This window comes from Geospiza fortis, unplaced genomic scaffold, assembly GCF_000277835.1.
Source record: "Geospiza fortis unplaced genomic scaffold, GeoFor_1.0 scaffold221, whole genome shotgun sequence".
NCBI classification, from domain to species: domain Eukaryota; kingdom Metazoa; phylum Chordata; class Aves; order Passeriformes; family Thraupidae; genus Geospiza; species Geospiza fortis.
In genome coordinates this window covers 1,955,461-1,966,007 of record NW_005054395.1, presented here as the reverse complement: position 1 = coordinate 1,966,007, position 10,547 = coordinate 1,955,461, and the positions used below count along the sequence as shown (strand labels likewise).

At 46.2% G+C, this 10,547-nt stretch overlaps 2 protein-coding genes across 2 annotated transcripts in view; both read right to left on the bottom strand.

Moving 5' to 3' along the window:
• Nucleotides 1-2,465, bottom strand: part of RNF135 (ring finger protein 135) — a 6,131-nt gene extending 3,666 nt beyond the window's left edge. Inside the window, exons 1-3 of the mRNA XM_005425738.2 lie at nucleotides 2,118-2,465; nucleotides 1,223-1,309; nucleotides 514-684 (exon numbers count right to left, since the gene is read on the bottom strand). Coding sequence (XP_005425795.1) covers nucleotides 514-684; nucleotides 1,223-1,309; nucleotides 2,118-2,450 — 591 coding nt within the window. The 5' untranslated portion in view covers nucleotides 2,451-2,465. The remainder of the gene's footprint in view (nucleotides 1-513; nucleotides 685-1,222; nucleotides 1,310-2,117) is intronic.
• Nucleotides 2,466-3,552: 1,087 nt separating this feature from the next.
• Nucleotides 3,553-9,749, bottom strand: ADAP2 (ArfGAP with dual PH domains 2). The gene is made up of 9 exons (XM_014308946.1): nucleotides 9,615-9,749; nucleotides 8,829-8,920; nucleotides 8,621-8,706; nucleotides 8,173-8,282; nucleotides 7,373-7,519; nucleotides 6,562-6,645; nucleotides 6,090-6,152; nucleotides 4,818-4,895; nucleotides 3,553-4,234 (listed from the first exon to the last, which is right to left on the bottom strand). The coding sequence occupies exons 2-9, from the start codon at nucleotides 8,915-8,917 to the stop codon at nucleotides 4,025-4,027; spliced, it is 867 nt and encodes a 288-aa protein (XP_014164421.1). The 5' UTR covers nucleotides 8,918-8,920; nucleotides 9,615-9,749; the 3' UTR covers nucleotides 3,553-4,024.
• Nucleotides 9,750-10,547: the final 798 nt, after the last annotated feature.

Genomic DNA, 10,547 nt, shown 5'->3' with positions numbered 1-10,547 from the left:
GCTGGCTAACTTGCATCACTTGGCACTGTTGTTTTCAACAGCAAACCCGGCTCTGCACAATCTGAAGTGTTTTAACTGCACCTTTTGAGGGCCCTTGACGTGTTTTCCACAAGAAAACTGTTACAAAATATTGAATAACTCTGTGAGTTTTTTAACTTGCGTACCTGTGTGTAAATACAAATTCTGGAAAATAAAAAGATCACAAAAGATCTTGACTTTAGATTTGACTGAGGACTGGATTTCAGCCCTGCAGCTCCCACTTCATTCCAGCTCACCAGTATCCTTGAAAAAAATCTAATTCTGAATTCCATTCCCAGCCTGTGCCTCTCTCAGTAATTTTTTTCCTCTGAATTTCTTACTTTCCCTGCTGACAGCAATGTCCATGGATTGACTCCATTTTCTCTATGAGAATGGTGCAGTGGGGACCTCAAAGGTGCTCTGTACGTATTCAGCTATCCCAGACAGTGAGCTTGAGTTTCTACTCATATTCTGCCACTTCATTTCATCACTTACAGTTTGGCCTTTGATGTCTGTGAGCTGGTGAATAGTCTGTTCAATTTTCTGTTGAGCAGCTTTTTGCTGTTGTTCAATGAACATCAGTGTGTTTCTCTCCTGTCTTTCAACATATTCCTTCATGCAACAGAAATCTTTAATAATCTGGCTTTTGATCTGAGATGTATATTCCTGAAAGGCAGAAAATATGGAGATCATTGTGTGGTTAGGAAAGATGCATGGAATATGAGAATTACTGCCCCATCCAATGTGCTCTTTGACTGACCCCTGCAGACCAGAAAACATTATTCAAAGGAATAAAATACATTTGACACTATCCTGCATTACATGCAATGAGATTTTGGGCATGGTAAGGATCATGAATGTTTCACAGCCAGTGGAGTCTGCTTGACAACTCAGAAAGTTCAGTATTTCCTCTTATGATTTGTAATTTGCATCAAAATGTACCAGAAACATTCAGGCTACTCCTGGGATAAGAAGAAAAATGCAACAATGCACAATTCCAGTGGCCTTTGTGCCAGCCAAGACACAAATTAGTGCAGCTGATGCCATATATTCATCCTCATCAGTAAAAACAGAATTGTGACAGAAAAGAAGGAAATAAAAAGGCAGATTCCAGCTCTGAGCTGGAAGGCAACCCTGCAGTCAACCACATCTCCAGCCCAGAACAGTGGAAAGTTACTGTAGGTGATGATTGTACAATGTCTACCTTTGTTTTATTGAGATCTCTCTTCAACAGGTGGATGGTCTCTGCAGTTATTTCTTGTTGCTTGGAGCTCTCCCATATCTCTTCCTCCTTTAAAGTGACACATTGGACTATTTATCTATATAAACCTCAGAGAAAGCATAACTAGGCTAAGCTGCGGGATAATAAAAATTCCCTACATGACTGATATTAGTTAAGCAATAGACTGTTTGGAGGTGCCTGAAAGACACAATTCTGAGTAGGAATAATCACAATTAAGTCAACATCAACAGTCACCAATTACTAAATATTCAACTATATAACTGTGAGCTTCGATACGGTCTAAGCTTGACTGAAAAAGATATATATGTGCTAAAATAATGAAGATCAACACGTTTTTCTCATCTCCTCCTCTGCAAGTCGTTTTAAGCAGAGACCTAGATCATGAATGTCCCATTTTGTGCCATGAAGCTGGGTGGAGCTGTAGCACTGTCTAACAATGCCATGTGTCCTTTCAGCAGCCTCCAAGGCAATGCCGATGCAATAAATAACACCCAGCACAAAGAAGTCACTTACAACTTTTGTGCATCGGCTGAATACGTACAGGTATTAGTTCTTCTAATTGAGCTATGCAGCTCTCCATGTGTCAGACACCACCACTGAGCCCCCAACACTGTGAGCCGAGCCCGTGTGCTCAATGTGTTACTGTGCCGTGGGATGGAACCCGGGCTGTCCCGAGGCTGCTGTCCCAGAACGCGGCGGGCAGGACTCCCTGGGTGACGGGGGATGCCGCCGGGGGATCTCCCGAAGGAGCCGGGGGATGTCATCCCGGCACGTCCCGGGGTGTCGCAGAGGAGCCCCAGGATGTCGGGGGTGAAGCTCCCGGTGGCGGGGAGCCCCGGGCTGCCCCCGGCCGTACCTTCTCCCCACGGCCCCGCCCCGCCGAGCTCAGGCCGTTGCAGGCAGCAGCTCCATGGGCTCCCGGCTCCTCCTGTGCTTCCAGCTCTTCCTTCAGCTCCCGCGGGATGAGGCTGAGCAGCGCGGCCAGCTCGCGGTTGGGCCGCAGCTGCCGAGGCTCGAAGGCGCAGCGGCAGAGCGGGCAGAGGACGCGGGGCTGCCCCGCGCAGTACCGCAGGATGCAGTCCCGGCAGAAGCTGTGGCCGCAGCCCGGGACCCGCACGGGCTCCGTGAAGAGCTGCAGGCAGCAGGAGCAGTGCAGCTCCAGCCCCTCCAGCTCCATGACGGCGGCCATGGCCCGGCCCGGGGCGGAGCGCAGCGGCCGCGCGGTTTCGATTCCCCCCGGCCCCTCCTCCGGGGCGAGAAGGGCCCGGGCGCGCCGGCTCTGCCCTACCCAGCTCTGCCCCGCTTTGCTTTGCTCTGTCCCGCTCTGCTCTGCCCCGCTTTGCTTTGCTCTGTTCTCCTCTGCTCTTCTCACGTGCCTTGGTCGCACGATTTGGGCTGCCGGTGGAAATGGACTGTGACGCAGAACTCTCTAGAGCCTGGCCTTCCCTTTCATTGACTGTCCAAAAAAGTCCCCGTTATCTGCACTATTTCATTTCCGCCGTGAATTTCCCGATTTTGTAATAGTAAGAGTTGCTGACATGGGCAGTCTGCTGACCCAGCCGGGAGAGCAATGGCACAGCCCAGCACAGGGCAGACCTCGTCTGACTGAAGTCCAGGCTACTGGAGGGATCAAACCCTTCGAGGTCATCCCAAGCTACTCAGGTCATCTCAAAATAACAATTAAGACTGGCATTGTTCCTCGTACAACTCAAAAGCTGCTGTTGATTTCAGGAGCTGCAGGATTAGGCTGTTTAACAGAATTGCTGAACCACCATGTGAGCTAGAACGAATGGGGTGTGTGGGGACTGAGCCTGGAACACAGGGAAGTTCATGGGAGCACACCAATACATAAAACTGCTGCACATTACCCAGAGCTGGACAATGAGCTGGCTGAGAAAGGCAGAATGATGAACCAATTCAATTCCTTTGCACTATTGGGCAAGTGGGGCTGAGGAGAAAGAAGAATTAGTGTCACTAATTCCTGCAAATATTGGCACTTCTCATTTCTGTAAAAAAAGAACTATTTCGAGTATCTCAAGACCAGCTGGCAATTGCCAGCAGAAGGTGGAAGCCTCACCAGAAACTTGGTCTGCAAGACTTCCTCTTGATTTGCAAAATAAGACCATCTGTAAAGAGAATTAAATGTGTGAATTACTTGCTGCTTGGTAGAACCAGATCTCAGACTTTGTCTTGAGGCATGGAACATTCAGTGCTCTGTGTCAGCCAGGGCAATCTCCATCAGCTCCTGCACACAGTGGTACCTGATGAGAAGGCTCCCCTCCAACACTGAACACCAGTCCTCATTCATGGAGTGTTTGCAAGCAAGTCACTGAAGAAAATACTTTTAAAACTTGCTTCTGCCTTTCAATGTTCAGTTTAATCAAGCTCATTAAGCTTCATCTGTTCCTGGGTGAGCCAGATCAATGTATGTTCATCCTTTACTCTTGACACATTCACTGGGGCACCCTGTGGAGTTGTGCTTTGGAAAAAATCATTGGATGTTGGATTTGCCACTCACATAAAAGCCAAACAGTAGAGACTGTTGAAAGCAAGGAGCTAGAAGAATCTGTGTGATTCCATTACAGGCCTGATTCCATTACAATATCCTCCACAACTTAAACTTGGCTTGTTTTTTTATTGTGCCAGAAATGTAGTGCTGTAAGAAACATTCATCCCACTCTGCTGAAAACAACCCTGTTCCTGTGTGGCCAGAAGCTGCAGCTAGGTGGAATGTAGCTGCCTGTCTGCTCCTCCCTGTGGACATCAGAGCTGGGTGATGACTCCATTCAAGGCATCCATCCACTCCCTCTGCTGCCTGTCATTGTCACAGATAAACACAAACTCTCTCACTGGCGTGACCAGAGTGATCACTGGCTTTTTCTTCTTCACCCAGACTTTCTGGGGCAAATCATCTCGTACTTCATATCCCTCATCCCTCCTTCCGATGAAAACCTGGCCCTGTGCAAATGCATCCTGGGAAGAAGGAGGCAGAAAACAGCCATTAGCCAGCAGAGAGTGGAGCTCCAGCAGACACTGCTCTGTCCTTTGACATGGAACAGGATCTGGGGATGCACGGAGGGGAACCAATGACACAGACTAGTGACACCAGCAGGGAACACACAGAGGGGCAGTTTGCACTCACAGGCATTCTAAGGAGGAGAAGGCAGGGTCCCACCCTCACAGAGCTGGTTGCTGGGTGTTCAGAAGGGGCAGGGAAGGACATTCCCATGGCTAAAACAGGACATTGGGGCTGTCAACTGGAATATTGCTCATCTTGGCTAAGGTTACAGGCACACAGGCACTAGGGCTGGGGGAGAGGGGGCATGAACACTACAGGCAGTAGCAGTTACTTTTAAAAGATCTTTCTCACAGCCACTGTACAGGCCAGAGTTCCCAACCAGCTCAGCTTCAGAGACATCCTTTGGCAAGGGAGATGGGCTCTTGAGGCTGGGCCTGCTCCAGTCTGGCAGAGCCACTGGAAAAGGTGGATGAGAACAGACCCTTCCTCCCCACCTGCTTCATGAAGGGGCTGTGGAACAAAGAACACTCCTCTTACCAGTGGATTTTTAAAGTACAGCAGGTTCCTTTCCTGAGAATCCAAGCAGAACCAGCGTACCTTAAAGGCCTCCTTCTGCTGCAAGGAAATGTTAGAAATTCTTTAAATATCCAAGTCTCAAAGCAGACTTTGGTCTATTCAAATCCCAGGACCACTTAAATGACTTGGAGCTGGAGTTCAGTTTTCTTCATTCCTGCAACTGCTAACAGGACTGTTGTGTGCAGCCCTCAGCTCTCTCTTCTCCCTGGGCTCAAAATACAGATTTACATTCAATGACAATCCTTTGGGCAGGGAAGTAATCAAACTAACAGGATTAAGGAAGTTGCATGAAATGGATTGAAAGCACTGCAGAGAACAACCCCTGAGTGGTGATAGTGAAGAGAGTGAGCAATCAATTTCAACAATCTGATCAGGGAGGCTGTCCCTGGAATTTTGGGTGTACAGTACTCGTTGGTTTTTTTTGGTGCTAATTCCATCAGCTACACTTACCTGACCATTCCTGAGCTATTAATTGCTCCAGGCTGAACTGAAGAGGCCTCTTCTAGGACTCAACTCAGATTAAGCAGAATTTAGGCCTCAGGAGGAAAACACAAAATCTTTCATGCTCTGTGCAAATACCTGCAGAAGAGGTGTTGGAACACTGGCACAAGCTGAGCCAAAACCCAGCATATTCAGTATCAGCACTGCACTGCTGCACTTTATAATAGGACGTGGCTCATGCTTCACTCAGAGAAGAGCAAGGCAAGAAGTGGCTGTGTTCAAACAAGACCTCAGATCTTTATCTCCTCCTTCAGCAGTGCCCAAAACCCTGCTCTTCTGTTCCAAGAGTACTGGCCCAAACACTTCCCACAATAAAACAAACCAAACTATTGGCTTCACTGTAGAGAAATTTGCTCAAATGATAATTTGCTGCTCTAAGTAGATGTGACTTAAGTGCAACGGACTCTTAAGTGAAACAGAGAAGTAGGGGAGGTCAGCACATCATGTTCTGCTGTAGCAGGAGCTGCAGTTAGCAGATGTAACAATCCATGTGGTGTTGTGTAATAGCACTTTGCATGTCCATTGACAGCTAATCCACTTTGCTTACTCCTCAAGGATTCTTCTTCCCGATCTTATTTTCCACACAAAATAGAACGTGACAGGTTTGAATATGGTTTCTTTTATCAACCCAGGAAGCAGAGATTCACTGATCCTACAAGTCAGGATCAATGCACTTCCAAATATTCTCTATCTGGAATGATCCTGTTTGTGTAATGCCAAATATGCACTTACTTTTGGTCCTGTTTTCTCCATATATCCTTCTTTGACAAAACTTCTTGTGATCCTGGGTATGAGCTAGGAGAACACAAACACAAAAAAAGTCTGTGTCTGTCCCAACCAAAACCAGGACAGGCTGTCTCATTCAAGATTGCATTTCTGCTCTGTTTTTGTGAAAGTTAATCACCATCAATTGTGGCTTTTGGGGTCTGGGATTTTTTTGGCTGCTTGGTAAAAGGAAGTCTGAAGAAGGAACAGAACATTTTTGAGAGATTGCACTGTGTAAGAATCACATGGAGACTTTAAGGCCTTAAATGCCAACCAAATTTTTTCATGTTATTCAGTGTGGCCTTTCCTTCTACCTCTTCTGTCCATTCCCTGAACCCAAGTGCTGCTTTTTAAGCACCTGACTCTGTCAGAAGTAGTGAGAAAATGTTTTCCCATGCTATATTTGGCTAGACTGCTTCAAGCCCTGTTGAGTTCTCACCTCAGGCTCAGGGACATTTGGGAAGGTTGTTCTGAGATAATGGTAACGTGCTGCCCGAATAGCATTGAACCAGTCAACAATCTCCTGGGAAAACAGCAAACACAGACATAAAGATCAACAAGAACAATAAGAGCACTGCTTCTCCAAAATGCTTTTCTCCTTCCTTGTGACCTCTTTGTAAAGAGGTACTTTCTCCCCAAGGGGCAGAGAGAGTCAGTGATTTATTTGTCCCAGACACCTGAAAAACATTGACCCCTGAAAATAATTTAAGAATGCCCCTCCTGGGAGGTCCAAGACATTCTCAGCATGGACAGTCTCCCAAGTGTGTATACACAGGCTTTTTCAGTTGATTCAGTTATGGGTTGCTTAAAAACCTCTACCTGGAAAGACACAAGAACTCTGGTGAAGGAAGAAACAGAAGTCTAACAATATCTATAGAGATACCTTTTAAAATTATCATTGCTGCCTTGGAAATAATGTAGAACAATATTCTCTATGCGTGCCAAAAATTTAACCATTAAATTGTAAAAAAACCCACATAAAACCATGAGGCAGTACCCTACAGAGATTTACATCCATGCACCACTTCAGACTATCCAAAGGGTGAGGTTGAATATATGCCCCAACAGAAAAGGAGCAGGATGCTACAGTTAGATGCTACAGTTAGGAGTATCAAATTCTGCAACTTGTTATATTCTACAAGTCTTAGTGATGCCAACTAAAACCGGATCTAGCAGACACAGTAACTCTTCCAAAATATAGATCCAACATCTAAGCATCTTGCTTGCTCCAGAATCTCCATTATATTCACCTTTCCACTTTCGTGATAGACAAAAAGGTTCCTTGTTTGACCATCTGTGATGTATGTGATCTGCAGCCCATGACTGTGTCCTATTTTCTCCACCTGGAACATTGCATTCAGAGTCTCAAGGCTGATAACGGCTTTTGGAACTTTGGACTGTGAAATGAAAAGCATCACTGTATTAAAATGTTCTCAGGGAATGCATTGCAGGACAGATCAGCTGTATGAGACCTAGACCCCTACTGAGAAGAAAGCAGACATCCTAAAATATCTGAACATTGCATATACCTGAAACATAAAGCCTTAACTACATGCAACATAAAACCACTTAGAAAAATTCCTTCAAAAATGCTGGATCACTACTGAAGAGGGCTGGGTGTGCATTGCAAGGGAAAGGTCTATCTCCAGCCTCCCAGTTAGAGAACAGCTAGCTACAGTCTCTCACAGATAGGAGTCATGAGAGAACCCTGCTGCAGGAGCTGATGAGAGGATATTCTGGTAATGTAAGAGGTAACAACTGCCAGCAGATCTCTTCTTTGTCTTGCTATTCAACTGCCAGTACCCATTTCCTTTGTTCACTAAGAAAGAGGAGGCTGCAAGGTTGAGATAAGGGAAGAGAAAAAGAACTAAATCCAAAATTGCCCAATATACCACATATGTTAAGGGAGAAACTTGTCCACTCCTCTAAGTACAGGCTGGCCACAAAACTAGAAACAAAGCTACTTGTGCTGGGTTTTGCCCAAAAAGAGCAAGGTCTGAGGGTGGGTGTAGACCTGCTACCTATGGCCAGCTCTGACTAAAGAACTCACTTCTTTGGTGTAGTACTTCATCACCCCTTCCTTTGCTGACAGGAGAAACTGCCTCTTCTGGAACTGTCTGCGTCCCTTCCCAAGCTTCCAGAGGCATCCTTCACGGCTGCCTGCAGAGCAGACAGAAAAGTGTCAGAGAAGGGTGGCACAAGGGCAGGAGTATTTAGCTAAGGGTGATGTGGCACAGTTTCAAGTCTCTTCTCCATCTGAGAATTTTTCCCTCATGAAAAAATAAGTGGAAGAAATAGAGAACTGTAAGATCTGAATATACCCTTGCACTTGTGTAAGTGCCTTTTCTTAGGAGTTTCTTCTCAAAGCTAGACTCAAAGCAGTGACTGCACATCCAGCAGTTCAAATGTGACAAGCCAGCCTTAGTGATCTCCAAAGCTGCCAACAGGACATTGTGCTGTTGGCCTTGAGGCTGAGACCTCACTGACAATCCTTTTACCTGCAGAACAGGGATCCTGGCAGACTCCAGTGTCAAGAAATTCTCCACGCTCATATTTAGCTCTAATCCATTGCTGTCTTAAAACCCTGAAAGAGGAAAACATGGATAAAGCTGATCTGTCTTTACTCTAGCTTCAGCAGCCAGCCAGGGAGACCTGAAAGGGAAGCAAATGCAAAGGTCTGCAGCAGTGAATACACCATCAACTTACATGCAGTCATGGGACTTGGGGGTGTAATAGAATGGAGGGACCTTTGCCTCATATTTAGCTTTGGCCCAGAGATTCCCATGATTCCTCATAAACTGAAATACAAAATAAATTACAGTTAGGTGTGCCACTGCAAATCAACACTATGTCATAAACATAGAATGAGACTTGTATCAAAGGGAGTGCTGCACTTTTTTCGGAGTCTTGCCATAACTTTCAGAGTGTATTTACATACATTTATCAATTCCCTTTGGCATGATAGTTTGCTGGTTTTAGGTGGATGCACCTTTTTCAGTATTTACAGTTCTGAACCATTTGTGAAAAAATACAAACTGTGGTTGTTGATGAAAAGAACAAAAGAAAATTAGGAGAAAATTTATATATGATCTCCCCATTCCTTCATCTCCTCCCAGATATTAACTGTGATTGTATTATTAACACAATTAAACTGAATGCTGAGAGGCTGAACCAAAATTTAAGAAGAGTATGTTGCTTTCTTAATTGAACATACTACCAGGAAATATTTGTCGGTTTCTAAGCCACAGGAAGAAGTTACTGTGTATACAAAAATACACATACATACCATAGACTGTTAGGAACATGGTGGGCAGTGGCACCCACCTATCAGTGACCTATCAGTGTGATTTGATCGAGCAGGTTATAAAAATCCCCCTAAAGTAACCCATGCAGTTAACACAGCTCTGTTGCACTGTCCGTGGTGGATGGCACAGGAATTACATGGCAGGGAAGGTTATGAAATGTGGAGAATTATTACTTTTTCCTCTATACCTCTATTAAATTTCTCTCCCAGAAGTCAAGCCGAAGGGATTTGACTCTGCTGATTTCAGGAAGATTGCGATGAATTCCAGAGCAATTCAAACAAATGAATATTCCAAGTTTGTAAGAAGCCCACTCTGGATCTAGATAAAAACACAAACAATCAATTAATACACAGGAAAAGGCACATCCACTGGCAAGGATGAAAACCCACATCGGATGCATAGCCCAGGCTTCACATCTAGTAAAGACCTCGAATCCCACCCCACTGTTTATGGCTGTCACTTCACTGTGTTGGGGGGAACAATACCTGCTTTCTCCAGTGAACGATGTGGGCCCTGCGTTTCTACACTCTTTAACTGCCTATTTGATTTAAAATTAAGGTGACTGTGCAGGCAGGTGAGAGGTGATAGAAAAGCTCAGCTAATTATTAGTTCTGCATGAAAAGCTGCTGTTGCTGAACTAACAGTGGCAGGAAGGTGCCGACAGTGCAGCCTATGGAGAGTACAACGGAATACAACCACCGACAGCGCGGGCTCTGTCCGTGTCCGCGAAGGCTCCCGCTCTTGCTGCTGCTACATCCCCTGAAGCAGCTTTGACAGGTGCATCCCTACAGGCATTGAGCGTTCTGGCAGGACCATTTCCTTGGCTTGCGCCACCGCCCACTTCTCCCTATCACACTAAACAGAAGCAACTTGTCGCCTTTTTCAGCTCCCGCTGGCTCCCGCCTGACCCACCCGAACGCGCACGGCGCCAGCGCGGCGCGGGGGCTCCGCCGGGTTTTGCGTGCTTTTCCTGCCCCAACCCTTGCGCACAGACATTCCCCGAGCTAGAAGTCACCCCACGCCCCCTCCTCCTCCTGCAGCCTCGTGCCCTGTCCACAAATAACCCGGGGAAGCGCCTGGTGCTGAGGTCGTTTGCCGTCCCCGGCTGCGGTTCCCTGGC